This window comes from Lepus europaeus, chromosome X, assembly GCF_033115175.1.
Source record: "Lepus europaeus isolate LE1 chromosome X, mLepTim1.pri, whole genome shotgun sequence".
In the NCBI taxonomy this organism is placed as follows: Eukaryota; Metazoa; Chordata; class Mammalia; order Lagomorpha; family Leporidae; genus Lepus; species Lepus europaeus.
This window is the reverse complement of record NC_084850.1, coordinates 124035546-124050484: the sequence shown is the minus strand read 5'-3', so window position 1 is coordinate 124050484 and position 14939 is coordinate 124035546. Positions and strand designations below refer to the sequence as shown.

Below are 14939 nucleotides of genomic sequence, written 5' to 3'. Positions count from 1 at the left end.
ACCGGTGCCCATATGGGATGCCAACACCGCAGGTGGAGGATTAACCTACTGTGCCACGGCACCGGCCCCTAATTTGTATCTTTATTTGGCAAATTTGAACACCTGTTGTGTGGCAGGCACTGAGATGAGGTGAACAAGCTGGACAAATTCCCTACACTGTCACGGAGCTTACCTTCTGTTAGGGTGGGGATGGGTGGTGGAAACTTAGCAGTAAATAAGATAAAGTGGTAAATGATGTAAAGGAAACTAGGGGATGGCCACGGAAGGCTTATCTGAGGAGAGGCCACTCGACTGAAATTTGAGGCTCTTGCAGAGCTGAGGAAAGGGCATTTCAGCTCGGGGAACCTGTACGTGCAGAGGCCTGGTACAGGGAAGGAGAAGGCCTGTGTGGTTGTAGCATAGTAATAGCTAAGTGACAAGATTGGTGTAGCATGAATTTGGAGAGAAAGGCCAAGGCCAGATAATGAAGGACCTTGAAAGCGTATCAGGGAGTTTGAATCTTTTCCAAAGAGCAGCAGGGAGGCACTGGAGGGTTTTTCGTTCAGGGGTGATGGTCACATACTTAGGCTTACATTTTAACAGGACTGTACGGATTTGTGTGGAGTGGAGTGCATGTATGCATATGTGAGCAGGGTTTGGGCCGGAGTGGGGTGGTGGAGGAGTGTGGAAACCTTGGAGGTGAGTCAGTCTAGGGCATGGGTGCTAGTTACTTGGGCCCTGGTGATTGGGAAGGAGGAGAGAAGTGAAGGCATTTCACATGCATTTTGACACAAAGTTGTTGATGAATTTGATGGGGGGGGTGTTGACAAAAAGAATCACAAGTAATTCCCAAGTCATCCAAATTCTTGACTGGAACAAAACTAGGGTTTTCTTATATGCCTCTCTGAGCCCTTCTTCATTGTGGGGACTACACTTGACAAGTTCTTTTGGATTAATATAAAATACAGTATACAGAGTTATGGCTTGCTCATAGTTGTATCTATTTAGATCCCCTTTAGGATCTGTGTCTGTAGATGCAAACTGTGTTTTTTCAAGTAGTTTGCTAGAAACTGCATGCAGTAGAAACAGAGGGAGTACCTAAGGTGTCCATAAAGCAAGTATATGACTAAGAAGAGTGAACATGAACTGGAAGACCTGAAGGCCAGAGTTATCTTCAGGATGGTCAGATGGTGATCGTAACAGGAACCAGGAAACATGTTAATGGTGGGGGAGGACAGACGCATCGCTGTAAACTCCAGTGCACTGAAGTAGCACACTGCCAACTATTAGTTTCTTGGGTAAAGATATCAACAGTTTTAGAAGTTTTAGCTAGGGTAAGGTGATTTGATTCGACCCTGTCATCTCTGACTACTTCTTATTCTCTCCTGGAAGGTATGCTGGCATGTATGATTCCATGGGGCTAAGCAAATGATTTCCCATCCATTGCTGAAACTTGGGGCTGCCCTGTTATACAAGCTCAGGAAACAACATGTTCACATGACCACCTGGAGGTGTGCACATGCTGGGCCTGCTCTTCCCAGTTCTAGCACCTGTACTTTGATGTATCTGCTCTGTACCTTATTTTATTCCCTGTGTTGGTTAATGGTCCTATCGAAGCCATCCTTGATTCTCTGCCTTTCCTTAATTTTCCAATCTTTTCGGTTTTTTTCTCTTAAAATAGACACCCTGTCTTCTCTTTTCCCTCATAACCACCAGCCTTGATCTCTTGCCTACTAAAATCATTGCACCTACCTGCTAATGGATCTCTCAGCCATCATTGTCCATGTTACTGTTAGAGTGATTGATCAGAAGGGAACTCTGCCCATGTCATTTCCGCACTGGAGAAAATCCTCAGTGACTGCTGCCTACAGCAGAAAATCCATACTGCTTAGTAAGGCTTCTGATGCCTGCCTTGTGTGAATTCTGTGCCCTAGGAATTTGGTTCCCTATATTTGTATGAACCTTGCTGCCCTTTATACCTAGTGTCCCTTTACTCCTAGTGTTCATTGTCAGAAGTGCCCTCATCTGACTCATTCTTCACAATTTAGGCCTAAACCTCCTAATGGCCCTCAGAGCCTCCCTGTGACCCCATCATACCCTTTCCATTGTAGTGTTTGTCATTGTGGAATGATCTCAATCTGTGTTTTCTTTCCTCCAAAGCCTTTAAGCTCCTGGAGGGTTGTAATCTTTTATTTCCAGCATTCAGCACAATACCAGGGACATAGTAGCTATCCAATATATTATTATATAACATAGCAGGTATTCAGTAACTAAGCTATTTATTGAATAAACCGCACAGTGATCAGCTATCCTGCAGATGCACATGAAAGGTTTCAGAGTACTAGAGGTCTATTTGCTGCTACTGAGTTTGCCTCTTGAAGCCTTGTAGCAGTGTAGGGTAATGTGTAATGCCGTAGTGTGTAGTGGGCTCTCCCCAGTGTAACTATACCTGTAAGCATCAGATTGCCAGTGTCTGTTGCGAAGATCAGAATGTTAAGAAACAACAATCTTCTTTCTTTCCTTTGTGAAAATGACTTTATTATTTCTGTGTTTGGTTTACTGGTTGATACTTGTGTTGCTAAACAGCATTGTTTTGTAGAGCTGCACTGTCCACTATGGTAGCCATTGGCCATCCATTACCTTTTAAATTTCAATTATTTAAAGTGGAAAAAATTTCAAATTCAGTTTCTCAGCCACAGCTACATTTCTGGGGCTCTGGCCACAGTGTGGCTAGTTGGTACCATACTGGATGGCCCAGAAACAACAATTCTGCCATCACAGGAATTTCTGTTGGTCACTGGTGGCCTGTAGTGATAAGTGTTAGAGGTTAAGATTGTAGCACTGAAGCACAGCTGTATTTGCAGAGCAACCAATTTAGGATATGTGTTGTTGAATTCAATGTGCTGACCATAGTCATCGGTAGACTTTTTCAACCAATATTGGGAAAAATTTTCTATTAATTCTCCTTTTTTTTTTTTCACTTAAAAGAGGTAGTAATCTGTTACTGGCCCATCATCCAGAAGCTAAGGTAAAATGAAATTTCTAAGTCAGGAGAAGGCCTCAGAGGTCTTCCAGTCTAGTTGCTCACTTAGGAGGAAACGGAGACTAAAAGATAAAATCGAGGGATAGAGCTCTGGGCTTCTCCCCCTCTATCCATTCTACTGTTTCACGGTACTTCTCAAGTTGTATCCTTTGCTGTGGCACGACTTTTCTGTTTTTTGATGGCAGTGGGTTAAATAAGCATAAAAAAAGTCCTTTAATCTCAGAGAGTTGAACAGTTTCATCGTGACAGCAGGTAGTAAAATCAATGCTGCTAATAAAAATGAAGTACTCCCAAAGATCCTGGTATTGTTTCTCACTTTCTGACAGATTCTCAGTCAGTCAGTTGTTGCTGAATGGTCCATAATTATGAAAAGAATCTAACTCTTTGCATATGGGAAGATATCCTATCTTCATTATGACTTTTTCAAGGTTGAATAATCCTGACTGCACCTGGTTTCAGCTAGTAACTTTGGGGGGAGTGTAATCTTTGTTTACCATGATCTTTTTGTGGCAAATGAGGCATAAACAGTGTCAAATGTGTTGCATGAAGTGTGATATTAGTCTGACTGTAAAATGAGCTATTTGAATCTTTGAATCCAATATTAGTGCCTTTATTTTTCTTTGCATGGAATTTTGTTTTTTCATCTTTAACTGTTGGAAGGATGACTTTTAATTTTCTGAGCTACTGTGATTTTTTTTTCCCCTTTCTTAATGATCCCCACAGTCCTCCCTTTCCTTTCCCTTCCCCCCTCCGCCTCTTCCCCCTCCCAGTTGAAAAACACACAACTGTTAGAAGAATTTTAATCATTTGCAGAAATGAAAATTCTTAGGTGGTTTTATTTCTCCCAGAACAAGTGACAAAAGGAAACACTGATGAGCTGTCTTGTGAAACTGGGGTAATTGGCTTTGTGAACAGTAGCCTTCGCATGTGCCAGAATTTTCTTAGTATCTCGGATAAACAGCTGCATTGAGTGGCTATGTTGATTACTGTTGTCTAATTCATGGAGCCCTGGATTTTGCACGGTGACCTATCTCTTGGGGTTGAGTATTAAATCATTGAAGTCCTTTCTTGATGACAATTTTCATGTACAATGACTTGATACCTCCAAAAGCGTGTTTTTACTTTTAGTATACTTGCTTAGGTATCTCAAACGAGTGCTTACTGATTTGATTTTGAAATCAACTGTTAAATTGAATTAGACGAGAAAGAACTTTGAATATTCCAAGTAGTGTGTGAGGTAGAAAGGGTGAAAGAGGAGATAATAGTAGAAACCTATTAGGAGATATTTATTACATGGAACGTGAGATATGCAGTGAATTATGTTTTTCTCAAGCACATTGTTACATATAGAAAATGACTAACATACCCCATAATTATCCTGATACAGGAATACTAGTTTTTATCAGTAAATACTAATGCTAAAAAAAATTGAAAATTCTCAGATTCATAAGTTCTCACAAGAGGCTTAAATCTGAGATGAGATTTGTTGGAGAATAGTTTGTTTTGTTTCTTTTTTTTTTTTTTTTGACAGGCAGAGTGGACAGTGAGAGAGAGACAGAGAGAAAGGTCTTCCTTTTGCCGTTGGTTCACCCTCCAATGGCTGCCACGTAGGCGCGCTGCGGCCGGCACACCGCGCTGATCTGATGGCAGGAGCCAGGTGCTTCTCCTGGTCTCCCATGCGGGTGCAGGGCCCAAGCACTTGGGCCGTCCTCCACTGCACTCCCTGGCCACAGCAGAGAGCTGGCCTGGAAGAGGGGCAACCGGGACAGGATCGGTGCCCCGACCGGGACTAGAACCCGGTGTGCCGGCGCCGCAAGGCGGAGGATTAGCCTAGTGAGCCGCGGCGCTGGCCTGTTTTGTTTCTTTTAATCTGGGTAATCCTATTTTGTTACATAGGGAACATGGTTATATCAAGTTCAAGAAATATTCTGTCCCCTGTCCTTCCAGTGATCACAGATTGTATTGTTGTAATAGGGTAGGGTGGCAGAAATGCTGAGTAGGGTACTGGTTGGTCTTGGAGTGTAGGCAGTAGATAGAAATTCGCCAGCAGAATGAGTTATCATGAAGATATAAATGTGTGGAGACATTCTGTGAGTCTTTCATATTGCCCCTTTAATGTAATGTAATTGAAATACTCCTTTTCTCATGGTTTTTCCTGCTTCTTTAGGTGTGGTATTTCTGTTTGGCAAAGTTTGGATTGAATCAGCCAAAACCCACGTGAGCTGTTGTGTTACAGTGAAAAACATTGAGAGAACACTCTATTTCCTTCCCCGTGAAATGGTAAAACTTACTGATCAGCTTTTTGTTCTTGGTAGTTGTATCTCTCACTCATTGTGTGTTCTGCCACTAATCCTGTCCTGTAACAGGGTATGCGTTCTCCATAGCTCTGATGCATATTTCCTCTTGACTGCTTAGTGACCACTGATTGTCAGCACCTCCGTTAGAGGTTGGGAAAAGGGGGCAAAGTAGGACTCACTTTTTTACCTTGTTAGAGTGCACAGATGTCTGAGTTTTAGTGTGTCTAATGCTGTCTTTTCCCTCACCCCTCATTTCCATAATAATTGGGGTCGGTACCATGAAGCTTCAAAATGTGACACGGTGTTTGGTCCAGTTTTCATGCCTTTGCTGCACAGGCAGCAATAACACTTTCCATGGCCGTTTAACAAGGTCAATTCCATTTGCTCCTTCACTTCTATTGAAGCTTAACATCCCTGATCCTGTCCCAGACTCAGCCCGAGTTCTCCCTCTGTTGAATTGTGGAACTCTTGGTCATCTTTACTTCTCATTTCCTTTTATAATGCCTTTGGGAGAATTGGGTATTGGGTGTAGTACATTTCTGGGGTCTGTGTGTTTGAACTCATGTTACACTGTGCGATTAGTGTTATATGTTTAAATGCATGTGGATGAAAATTGATTGAGACTTGAATTTTTGGTTGTTGAGAAGATCTTATGTACAAACACTTCTTTTCCCCTCTATCCCTCTCTCCATGGGAGAACAGAAAATGGATCTAAATACAGATAAAGAAACAGGAACTTCAGTTACGATGAAGGATGTTTATGATGAGTTTGATGAGAAAATAGCAACAAAATATAGAATCATGAAATTCAAGTCCAAGGTTTGTATTTGGTGATTAATTTTTTTCAGCTCTATTTGTTCATTTTCTGATTTAGCAAATGGTTACTGTGTATCTGCTTTGTGTACAATGCCTTCTGCATGGTTATAATACATTGAGTGAAAATTTCATAGATATGAATGTAAAAATAGTGTTAGAGTCATAAAATTCTTAATAGTGCTTACAAAAAAAACATTAATTTGCATGAAAGATAACTCATAGCAAATTAGTTGTCTCCAGTGCTTGCAACATATTTTGTGCTTTTATTCTGAAGCAGAAGAGAAACTGTTCTAATCTTGTTTGAATTATTGGCTAGAAGATTAAGTAAGGTTTTGTCTTTAAAAATCAGGGACCAAGATGCTGTATCTAACAGAATGAGAATCTTTTATTCATGTGATTCATATGATAAATTATCTTTATTTCATTGAGATATTGATGCCTTTGGGAATAATTGTGGGGGCTGAAACCATTGTTTTTTATTTAAAAATTTATTTATTTATTTGAAAGTCAGAGTTACACAGAGAGAGGAGGAGAGGCATAGAGACCCCTTCCATCCACTGCTTTACTTTCCAATTGGCCGCAATGACCGGAGCTGCACTGATTCGAAGGCAGGAGCCAGGAGCTTCCTCTGGGGCTTCCTGTGCGGATACAGGGGCCCAAGGACTTGGGCCATCTTCTACTGCTTTCCCAGGCCACAGCAGAGAGCTGGATAGGAAGTGGAGCAGCTGGGACTTGAACCAGCACCCACATGGGATGCCGGCACTGAAGGTAGTGGCTTTACCTGCTACGGCCACAGTGCTGGCCCCAAATCCACTGTTACAAATGACCTCAGGGGTGGGTATTGTGGCGTGGCAGGTTAAGCGCTGCTTGGGACACTAGCATCCCATATTGAAGTTCTTGGTTCCTCTCCTGGCTACTCTCTGCTTTCAACACAGCTTCCTGCTAATGCACTTGGGAGGCAGCAGATAAAGATCCAAGTACTTGGGTTCTTGCCACCTACATGGAAGACTGGTATGATGTCCCTGGCTGCTAACTTCGGCCTGACCACTCCTGGCTGTGGCCAGCATTTGGGGAGTGAACCAGTAGATGTAAAATACCTTTCTCTGGCTCTGTCACTCTCCCTTTCAAATAAATAAATAAATGCTTGAAATGTTTTTCTTAAATATTTATTGTTTATTTACTTGAAAGAGTGAGGGAGATCTTCCATCCACTGGGTCAATCCCCAAATGGCCGCAATGGCCAGTGCTGTGGCAGGCCAAAGCCAGGAGCTTTTTCCAGGCATTCCATGCAGGTACAGGGGCCCAATCACTTGGGCCATCCTCTGCTGCTGTACCAGGCACATTAGCAGGGAGCTGGATTGGTGGTGGAGCAGCTGGGTCTCAAAACTGCACCTATGTGGGATGCTGGCATCACAGGCAGTGGCTTTTACCCACTACACCACAATACTGGCACCTGATGGTTTTCTTAACAAAGAAAAATAGTGGCTGCAGTAAGGGAGGGATGATTTGCTGAAGGTAAGGCAAAAGTCTTACCTTGAACATGTGTTGAGTGATGTCTCTGTGCCTGTTTCTTTATCTGAGAAGTGGGGCCCTATTTTAAGAGTTGTTGGGGATTGGTGCTATGGCATACTGGCTAAGCCTCTTCCTGCAGCACTGGAATCCCATATGGGCGCTGGTTTGAGTCCCAGCTGCTCTACTTCTGATCCAGCTCTCTGCTATGGTCTGGGAAAGAAGTAGAAGATGGCCCAAGTGCCTCGGTCCCTGCACCTGTATGGGAGACGTGAAAGAAGCTGCTGGCTCCTGGCTTTGGATGGGCTCAGCTCTGGCCATTGCAGCCATCTGGAGAGTGAACCAGCAGATGGAAGACCTTTCTCTCTGTTTTTCCCTCTCTGTCTATAACTCTACCTCTCAAATAAAATAAATAAAACCTTAAAAAAAAAAGAATTGTTGGAAGAGTTCAATGAATTCATAAGTGATTAGGAGTCAGCTCTGTGGCGTAGTGGGTATAAAGCCACTGCCTGCAGTGCTGGCAATCCATAAGGGCGCCAGTTCAAGTCCTGGCTGCTCCACTTCTGATCTAGCTCTCTGCACCCATGTGGGAGACCCAGAAGAAGCTCCTGGCTCCTGGCTTTGGATTGGTGCAGCTCCAGCCATTGCAGCGAACTGGGGAGTGAACTAGCGGATGGAAGACCTCTTCCCCCCACCCCCCCTTCTTCCCTCCTTTTTCTCTGTATTACTCTGACTTTCAAATAAATAAATAAATCTTAAAAAAATGATTAGAATAGTTCTTGACATAAAACTAATGCTAAGTAAATATATGCTCTAGTTATAATGCTAATCATTTACTATTCTAATAAGATGGAATTACTTAATATCAAATATTAGCTAATGACATAATGCATTAACTTTGCAAAAGCATTTGATTACTTGTGTTGAAAGCAAATATTTCTAAGTTTAAGAGCAGTACTTGCAGAGTTTTGTCACTGGGTGTATTAAGTCTCAGTTGAAATGAGAAAGGGTGCCTTTTGACTACTTCCTTTATATTCTGTAAGATCGCTAGATTTCTAATGATTAAGTACAGAAGCTTGTATTGTATATGTAATAGTAGTCAATTTAATTTGTAGAAACTTTTTATCTTAATGATTTTTAAAATATCTGTTTACCTAGATAGTGGAAAAGAACTATGCTTTTGAGGTACCTGATGTTCCAGAAAAATCTGAGTACTTAGAAGTTAGATACTCGGTAAGTCAAACAAAGAAAATTACTGGGTTTTGGTTGAAAATGACATTTTTCCATTTTTGAGCTTTCAGCTGGCTTTCAATTAACAGTATTGTCAGGGTCCCTCAAGCCCACAGTTCACAGAGGTGGACTTGTGCAGTAATGAATAATTGAAATGGATAAAATTAAGTACATCGCAGGTTATACTGCTTTTCTCTGCTTTCAAGTATGCATCTTAAAATAAATAAATTGAAGCAGCATGGCTGTTTGTCAAGTGGAATGAATGCCACATGATGAAGCTGGACATCATTAGGCTGTTGAAGTGTCTCTTGTGAACAGTGGAAAGGTGAGAGAGGAGTGTCAGTAGCAGTGCTATAGTGCTCCTCATGCTCCTGTGACAGGCAAGGCCATTGCTGTGGGATGTTAATTAGCTGGACCTTAACCTCTGTTTACCTCTTTCTAGTGTTGATCCCACCATGTTGGAAGAGGGAAACTTTTAAGAAATGTTTCTGCGGTGGTAATGAAAAGTACCGTGGAAGCATTTTCATTGAGTCCCACTCTACTGCTTTGATTCTTTTAATGGAGTTGTACTTATTTTGCTATTCTTTGTCAGCAAGGCCTGTACTGCTCTGGACAGAAATTCTCTTTTTGGGGAGCTTCTTGGCCTATTTTTCTTCTAATGGATATCATCAAGATGCATTATTTTGTCATTGTGAATTGCTTTTGTCTCCTACTGTGAATTGTTTTGGATTTCATTTGTAGCAAATTACGTTTCATATATATGAAAGGGGTTTCTTCGGGTGCTTCATAGAGAGGCTTTTGTTTATTTCAAATATAGACTTTGAAAAGTATGAAGTAATAGTTTTAAACAAGAGGGTTTTTTTTTTCCTTTTTCAGGCTGAATTGCCACAGCTTCCTCAGGATTTGAAAGGAGAAACTTTTTCTCATGTATTTGGGACCAACACATCCAGCTTAGAATTATTTTTGATGAACAGAAAGATCAAAGGACCATGTTGGCTTGAAGTAAAAAATCCACGTAAGAAAAACCTAACTCTGAATGCTAACTGGGTTGCTGATGTGATTTTTAAAAGGAAACTTTAGAAATTGATCTATTTATGTTAGTATGTCTACTTCCTTTTTTGGTGTATGTTTCTTCAAGATTTTTCTTGCATGGGTGTAGGGAAAACATTTGGAATCATGTATATCTATAATACCTGGTACTTTTCCAGGGGAGGCTTTAGGCCAGGCAGTCATTTGGGGCACGTTCCTCTTTGTGTCTTTGTGCTGTTGTTTGTGTGTACTGCCAGCCTGGCTGATGTGGGGAATGATGACCCCGAAGTGTATAGTGCTAGTTTGGCCTGTTACCTGATGTTTGGTCTTCATGAATATTTTAAAAATGTTCTGTGATTTCTCCAAAGTACTGTTGTGGTTTTGTAAAAATCCATTTTGGATTCTTTGGATAATCTGATGAAAGCTGTGGACCTTTTTCTCAGAAAAATGAACATATGTACAAGGGCTTGTGTACTATCCAACAGTAGGGCTTATTTTTATTAGATGTTATAGAATGTTATTCTTATTAGAAGACAGAATTGAATATCTCAGTTAATCACAGATTTCTTAATTATCATAGCTTTTCTTTTCCAGGAAATGTTGTTGTATCTGTTCTCTTTCAGAACTCTTGAATCAGTCAGTCAGTTGGTGCAAAGTTGAGGCAATGGCTTTGAAACCAGACTTGGTGAATGTAGTTAAAGATGTTAGTCCTCCCCCACTTGTGGTGATGTCTTTCAGCATGAAGACTATGCAGAATGCAAAGAGCCATCAAAATGAGGTGAGGAAATAAGGCAAATTTTGTACCTGTGCCTTACTTGTAATTCTTGCCGAACGTGTTTGGCTTTTCTACAAGGGAACGTTGTCCTTTTTTGGAGGGGAAAGAATACCTAATTCATTTCCAAACTGCATTTTGGAGAATGATGTGAATTTCGGTCTGGTGTTGGGATTTTTATGTTTTTAAATGCTAATGATACTGGCCTTGTTTTGTTTTTAAAGCTTTTATTCTGGAGAACTTTAAATGGACACAGAATAATTCAGTGAACTTCCTGTACCAGTCACTCATATTCAGCAATTAGCAAGATTCTGTCACACTTGCTTATACTCTAGCTTTTTTTTTTTAACTTGGAGTATTTCAGAGCTAGTCTCAGACCTTGTGTCGTTTTACCCCTACATGCCTTGGTACACCTCTCTCAAAATGTACACTTTCTGGTGTAATACTAAGGAACTTGAGAAAGTTTGTGGATAAATGGAAATAGAAGGTAAGCTTATTTTGTTGCAAAAAATTTTTGAAATCTGCATACTAGAAATCTGAAAGTTCATGAAAACAAGTGCTATGCTATGAAAAAAACTATGTGTGGATTACAGTTTTTTTGTACCATAATGATTTCTCTTTTAAGATTTATTTATTTACTTGAAGGGTGGAGTTACAGAGAGAGAGAGGCAGAGGCAGAGAGGGATCTTCCATCTGCTGGTTCACTCCCCAAATGGCCTCAGTGGCTGGGACTGGACCAGACTGAAGCCAGGAACTTCATCTGGATCTCCCACGTGGGTGCAAAGGCTCAAGCACTTGGGCCATCTTTAACTGCCTTCCTGTGCGCATTAGCAGGAAGCTGGATCGGAAGAGGAGCAGCAGGTCCTTAAATGGGATGTAGGTGCTACACGGGGTGGGTTAACACAACAAGCCACAGCACCAGCCCCACAAAAAAGATCTTTGAATTCAGTCTCTGTGTAAACATTTTGTAGTGCCCTCATGCCATGAACACACCTAATAACATTAACAGTGATTTCTTGCTGTAATCTAAAATACCAAGTCCATAATTACATTACTCCCATTTCTTTCAATGTCTATTAACAGTTGGTTTGAGTCAGTGATGTTTTATTTTTTCTTCCTTTTAAACTCAATATTTTAATTTTTAAAATGATTTATTTATTTATTTGAAAGGCATAGTTAGAGATCTTCCATCTGCTGGTTCACTCCCCAAATGGCCACAATGGCTGGAGTTGAGTCAGGCTGAAGCCATGAGCTTCATCCAGGTCTCCCACGTGGGTGCAGGGGTCTAGACACTTGGGCCATCCTCTGCTGCTTTCCCAGGTGCACCAGTAGGGAGCTGAATTGAAAGTCGAACAGCCGGGACTTGAACCAGCACTCAAGTGGCCGCTATACCGCTGCGCCAGACCCAATTTTTTTTTTAATAATTTTTATGCTTCTTGAATGTCTCTTAAATGGAAAAAGCTTCCTTTCACCCCCAGTAGTTGTTTTCTTTTCTTTTTTTTTAAAGATTTATATATTTATTTGAAATTCAGCGCCACACAGAGAGAAGAGGCAGAGAGAGAGAGAGAGAAGAGGCAGAGAGAGAGATAGAGCGAGTGAGCGAGATGCACCTATCCGGAACCAAGAGCCTCTTCCGGGTCTCCCATGCGGGTGCAGGGGCCCAAGGGTCCCGGGCCATCTTCCACTGCCTTCCCAGGCCACAGCAGAGAGCTGGATTGGAAGTGGAGCAGCCGGGTCTCAAACTGGCGCCCATATGGGATGCTGGCGCTTCAGGCCAGGGTGTTAACCCGCTGCGCCACAGCACCGGCCCCAGTAGTTGTTTTCATTGAATAATTAGAGATCACTGTTGGTTGTCTCATAAAATGTCCTATTTTCTGTATTTGTTTTATTGTCTTGTCATTGGACTTCTTCCTTCCTCTGTATCAGGGATTGGCAAACAGTGGCCTGTGGGCCAATGCCAGCCTACCACCTGTTTTTTTAAAATGAATTTTCATTGGAACACAGCATATGTACAGCTGCTTTTTCACTGCAGTGTCAGAGTTGAATGTTCCTAATGGAGACCATATGGCCTGCAGTGGCTAAAGTATTTACTCTCTGCCTTTTATAGAAAAAGGACATTGGCCTCTCCTCTTTTCTTCCTTGTTGTGTATTCAATAAGTTCATTTTAAAAGATCAGTTGGATTCAGGTTCACCTTTTTTTAGTCAAAATACCTTACATAGATAGTACAGTGAACTTCATATCAAAAGGAATAGGGTCTGGTTAAATTGCTGTTGGTGAGGCTGTGAATGGTTCATGTGATAACCATTGTGAATTTCTCCATCAATTTTTCATCTAATGTGAGTTTTTATTTTTTAACTTAGAACTAAAAATATTTGGTGCTGGATAATTCTTGGTTGTGAGGTGCTACCCTGTGTGTTTGGGACATTTAGCAGCATCCCTGACCTCTACCTGCTAGATGCCAGGAGTACCCCTGCTCCTGGTTGTGACAACCAAAAATGTCTCCAGACATTGCCAGATGTCCTTGGGGTAGGGACTTGGGGGTAACATTATTCCTACCACTGGTCTGTTGGCTTCATTTATTAGTTGTTTTTGTGTGTATTAGTTACTTCATTAGTAATTTTTTTTTTTGACAGGCAGAGTGGACAGTGAGAGAGAGACAGAGAGAAAGGTCTTCCTTTACTGTTGGTTCACCCTCCAATGGCTGCCGCGGTAGGCGCGCTGCGGCCGGCGCAGTGCGCTGATCCGATGGCAGGTGCCAGGTGCTTCTCCTGGTCTCCCATGGGGTGCAGGGCCCAAGCACTTGGGCCATCCTCCACTGCACTCCCTGGCCACAGCAGAGAGCTGGCCTCTAAGAGGGGCAACCGGGATAGGATCGGTGCCCCGACCGGGACTAGAACCCGGTGTGCCGGCGCCGCAAGGCGGAGGATTAGCCTAGTGAGCCGCGGCGCCGGCACTTCATTAGTAATTTTAAAATGGTGGGTTTCTAATTCTGTCCATAATTATCAGTTAAATTTTTCTATAATGTCAGCTTTTCTCACTAACCAACATTATTCGGTTACGCTGTAGTAGTTTGTTTAGGAAAGGTAGGGTAAATACTTAATTCTTTGTCTATCATTGCCTATTTATTTAAGTTTTTTAAGCTTTATTTTATTTTGTTTATTTGAGTTACAGAGAGAGGTAGAGACAGAGAGGTAGAAAGAGAGGTCATCCATCCGCTGGTTCGCTCTCTAAATGGCCGCAATGGCCAGAGCTGAGCCAGTCTGAAACCAGGAGCCAGGAGCTGCTTTCAGGTCTCCCATGTGGGTGCAGGGGCCCAAGGACTTGGGCCTTCCTCTGCTGCACAGCAGGGAGCTGGATTTGAAGTGGAGCAGCCAGGACTTGAACCGGCACCCACATGGGGTGCCAGCACTGCAGGCCAGGGCTTTAACCTACTGTGCCACAGCACTGGTCCTTCATTGCATATTTTTTGAGTAGGAAGTTGGCCTACATTATGTGCAGTGGAGATGAGACTTTGTTACTTTTTTTACTTCCTCTTCTATGGAATATCACTATGAGCATGAGAGTTTTATATATATGTATATATTTTTAGCTTGTTTAAGTCTATTGCATTCATCGTTACTTTTTTAAAAAAAGATTCTTATTTATTTCAAAGACAGGGTTACAGAGAGAGAGATCTTCCATCTGCTGTTTTACTCCCCAAATGGCTGCAATAGCTGGAGCTGGGAGCCAGAAGGCTGAAGGCAGGAGCCAGGAACTTCATCCAGGTCTCCTATGTGGGTGGAGAGTCCCAAGCACTTCTGCTGCTTTCCCATGTGCATTAGCAGGGAGTTGGATTGGAAGTGGGGGCAGCCCGGGGCTTGAGCCAGAGCCCATGTAAGATAATTGGCTGTTTAACCTGCTATGCCACAATACTGGTCCCTTATTGTTAATTTGATGTTAGCATCTATCTCACTTTGGTCAGTGAGAGCTTCTTTAAGTTTTCTAAGGCCTTTTGACCTTGGTGGGGGTCTTTTTAATGGCATTTTAGCAGTGTTTTCAGTGCTTTACTTTTACCATGTGATTTGATATTTTAATAATTGTTACTAGAGTAGATGAGGGCCGGCATTGTAGCATAGCATGTAAAGCTGCCAGCTGCCATGTCAGCATCCCTAATGGGCACTGGTTGTGCCACTTATAATCCAACTCCCTGGTAATGGTCTGGGAAACGTAGCAGAAGATGGCCCAAGTGCTTGGGCTCCTGCCACTCAGGTGGAAGACCTAGATG

The 14939-nt window shown here is 42.1% G+C and overlaps 1 protein-coding gene across 3 annotated transcripts in view; it reads left to right on the top strand.

Moving 5' to 3' along the window:
* POLA1 (DNA polymerase alpha 1, catalytic subunit) overlaps positions 1 to 14939 on the top strand; it is a 330395-nt gene that overhangs the window by 23268 nt on the left and 292188 nt on the right. For all 3 annotated transcript variants that reach the window (XM_062183593.1, XM_062183592.1, XM_062183594.1), the window contains exons 11-15: positions 5190 to 5302; positions 6022 to 6138; positions 8802 to 8876; positions 9750 to 9888; positions 10526 to 10680. In XM_062183593.1, coding sequence (XP_062039577.1) covers positions 5190 to 5302; positions 6022 to 6138; positions 8802 to 8876; positions 9750 to 9888; positions 10526 to 10680 — 599 coding nt within the window. The remainder of the gene's footprint in view (positions 1 to 5189; positions 5303 to 6021; positions 6139 to 8801; positions 8877 to 9749; positions 9889 to 10525; positions 10681 to 14939) is intronic.